Below are 3435 nucleotides of genomic sequence, written 5' to 3' on the forward strand. Positions count from 1 at the left end.
CAGGGGGGTAGGCGCACCCCCTGCCTCGTGCCTTCCTCCGTTGTTTCTTGACGGCCACTCCAAGTCTCCTAGTTCACGTTTGTTGGGAAGATCACGTTCCCGAAGGTTTCATTCCGTTTGGACTCCATTTGATATTCCTTTTCTTTGAAACCCTAAAATAGGCAAAAAAACATCAATTTGGGCTGGGCCTCCGGTTAGTAGGTTAGTCCCAAAAATGATATAAAAGTGTAAAATAAAGCCCATTAACATCCAAAATAGACAATATAATAGCATGGAGCAATCAAAAATTATAGATACGTTGGAGACGTATCATGTATGTGCAATAACTGGCATCGTCGGATACATATCTTATGGTTATTGGGGCGTTCGATAGGAATAGCCTCATGGCGAGCTATAGACTAGTCTTTTTTTCAGACGCATTAGACCTATCTCTCGGAACTTCTCGCGCGCACCATCTCTAGCTCCCTGGGTCAATGCCACCCACATGCACTTGTATTTCTTACCCAAAGGATCTTTATATCCAACAGACACAAAATATCCGTTCAACTGTTGGAAATTACTTTAACTGCTAATCTGATGTCGAAGTAATTGCTGCATCACCACCAAAACCCACCATCTCTTAAGCTAAATAGACCAAGCTAACCCCTAGACTAGCATATTACTAAGATAAATAGAAGTCACTGTAGAATCATTTAGGACGTGAGCTTGTCAATCTGAATGTGGAGGGACACTAGCTTAGCCCCAGCCAACAGCTTGGGCGGAACTGTGAAGAAGGTCAGCTCCTGCACGGCGACATCATCGGGATCCTTGCTGCTTGTCACCTCCATTTCCACCTTGACGACGTCGGTCCTGCCTTTGGGCTCCCCCGGCGGGCCGTTCGCCCACAGCTTGGCCACGTAGTGCGGCAGTGGGGACGCCTCCGCTCTGATGTAGACGACCGACATGGCGATAGGCGCGCCGATGTCGAGCACGCCGCTGACCAAGAAAAATGTGCTGCCGTCCTCCTCCGCGAATAGCAAGACCCGTGGCTCCGACAGTGGCACTTGCAGCTGGAGCACCTTGCCGTACTGGATCCTGTGCACGGGCATGGGATGCACGGTGCTGATGTGGTGGGAGAGTGCCGGCGGCGGGCCTTTGTAGCCGTAGATGGGCACGGGGCATTTGTAGGGCGCGAGCGGACACATGCTCTGGTGATCGGCGAGCTTGTGGTAAGTGACGTACATCCCATAGCGTTCGTGCGGGCACTCCATCCTCACCAAGGAGAGGACGGCATCCACCATTGTGTTCCGCATGTCGAAGCCATCGCCGCGCTCGCACTTCTGGCACTGCCGCTGGTTCCCGGGGTGCTCGACTCGGTAGTCCGCCCAAGCCAGGTGCCCTCGCTTGCACTGCACAAATCAATCGAACAACACATCAATCAAGAAACCTTCACCTTGCTCGATCAGGCGAACGGACGAGGTGTATTCGAACCTGATACACTGGAGGCTTCAAGGGGCAGAGGCACAAGGGGCAGTGGAGCAAGGTGAGGTCCATCGAGACCATAGAGAGCTCCATCATCGGGTCATGTTCCGTCTGCATGATCTCACCCTCCTCGTGCACAACCATCTCTCGCTTTAGGGCCGGGGCATTACAAAGCTTTACCGTCACATATTCATACTACTTCAAGGTGCATTGAATCAACACATGGAAGTATCAAAAGGAGAGTCACGGCATGCATGCATGCGTTGTGATTAATGCATCGGTAAACGCAAATTATTGAAATATATCGAGTGCAGTGCTTTGATGTGTCGCATCAAGTCGCACAACAACGAGAAATTTGGTTACTACAACGCCATCTCCCTCGCAGACTGAGCTTCAGTGCCTTAACTGCACCTGCCTTTGGCTGTATGACAGGTGGGCCACCCACCTGTTGGGCCCACCAGTCATACACTCAAAGGCATGAGCGGTAAGTCAATGAAGCTGCGTCCCTCCCTCGCCCATGAGCGTGGTGGCTGGCAGGACTAGGAGAAGCTTTCGCTACACGCTCTCCCTCCCGCACGCGGTGGATATGCAGCAGTTCATTCGGTGTCAGATGGCCAGAAGCATACTGTAGTACTCCTCCACTGCAGTAGTACTCCATCATTGTTTGACTTCCCGAAGAGGCGAAGAGCCAAGCGTGGCCCGGACGCTTGTGTGATAGTTTCATGTGTAGAGTAGTCTAGGATAGCGTGTACCGTGCCTCTAAGCTTAAAATCATTGGGGTTGGCTCCATGCTATGAGGCCGTCTCGAAGATTTTTTTATTAAAATAATCTTTTGGCCCTACCTGTCATCCTGGTGATTGTAGTTTGCATGGTCATCTGGTCAAGACAGGAATATATATTTTAATTTGTGGTGGGGTAAATTTTAGAGGTTGCAGCAAATATATTGTACACTACGGGTCTTTCAGCCAAGTTTAGAGGCAACCATGTGGGGCTAGTGCTATGATGTGTCGCATCAACTCGTACAACGAGGAGAAGCTTGATATTACTACTACACGCCTTCTCCCTCGCCCATGCACGCGGTGGCTCACAGACGTGGACAGGCAACAAGCTATCCCTTTCGCATGCAGTGGACGGACATGCAGTAGTGGATTCGATATGTAGAAGTAGTAGTAGTAACATCATTGTTTGTCTTCTCAAAGAGGCGAAGAGCCAAGCGCAACCCGAACATGGCAGTTGTGAACCTTGGAGCACGCATATAGCCAGGCTCTTGCATGAGACAAAATTGCTATGTGAGCCTTGTAAACCAGAAAGGAGTATTTGCCTTTCCAGAGATTTCAACAAGTGACTAGGCTACACCAAGACGGAGTACATATGGAGCAAAATAAGTGAAATTACACGGTAAATAAATACGTAGTCCTCTCGTTTTCCTCTCCGCGCGGTGCACAATATTGAGTATACTAGTTGCTGACTAGTCTCTTTTTGACACGCATTTACGTTTTTTTGAACACAATACAGATGCAAGCGCTCATATACACATGCATACACTCACCCCTATGAACACACACACGCACATCCTACCCCTATGAGCACCTCCGAAAGACTGAGCCGACATGAAATTTATGAAGTCACCATAGGCACCTCATCATCGACGGGAACGTCTCCTGATACGCATTTACATTGATACGGCTTGAATGCCAAGGAGGGAGAGGGTAACGGTTCCAGAGACGTTGAACGGTCATTGATGCATCCTCAATTAGCATGTGGGGGGAATTAATTGGAGAAGCAGAATAGAGCCAGCACGATGTGAATGCAACATAGTTTGGACTCTAAAGGCGCCCCACCACTCCAATCCATCTACTCCTAGTCTCTATGCAACACTGTTCACTCCAATCCAAGACCAAGTGACCAGAAGCCACAAGCACCTATGGAGGCGATGGACGCGAGCGGCAGTTGGCTGTGCCAAATCATCCAAGA

At 49.7% G+C, this 3435-nt stretch overlaps 1 protein-coding gene across 1 annotated transcript; it reads right to left on the bottom strand.

Annotated features, from left to right (window-relative positions):
• Positions 1-692: 692 nt before the first annotated feature.
• On the bottom strand, positions 693-1605 carry LOC147971764 (E3 ubiquitin-protein ligase SINA-like 10). The gene is made up of 2 exons (XM_087524108.1): positions 1471-1605; positions 693-1388 (listed from the first exon to the last, which is right to left on the bottom strand). Exons 1-2 carry the CDS (start codon positions 1603-1605, stop codon positions 693-695), a joined length of 831 nt encoding a protein of 276 aa, XP_087380234.1.
• Positions 1606-3435: the final 1830 nt, after the last annotated feature.

The sequence above is a fragment of the Triticum urartu genome, chromosome 5A (assembly GCF_056163025.1).
Source record: "Triticum urartu cultivar PI428250 chromosome 5A, HENAU_Tu73, whole genome shotgun sequence".
Taxonomy (NCBI): Eukaryota; Viridiplantae; Streptophyta; class Magnoliopsida; order Poales; family Poaceae; genus Triticum; species Triticum urartu.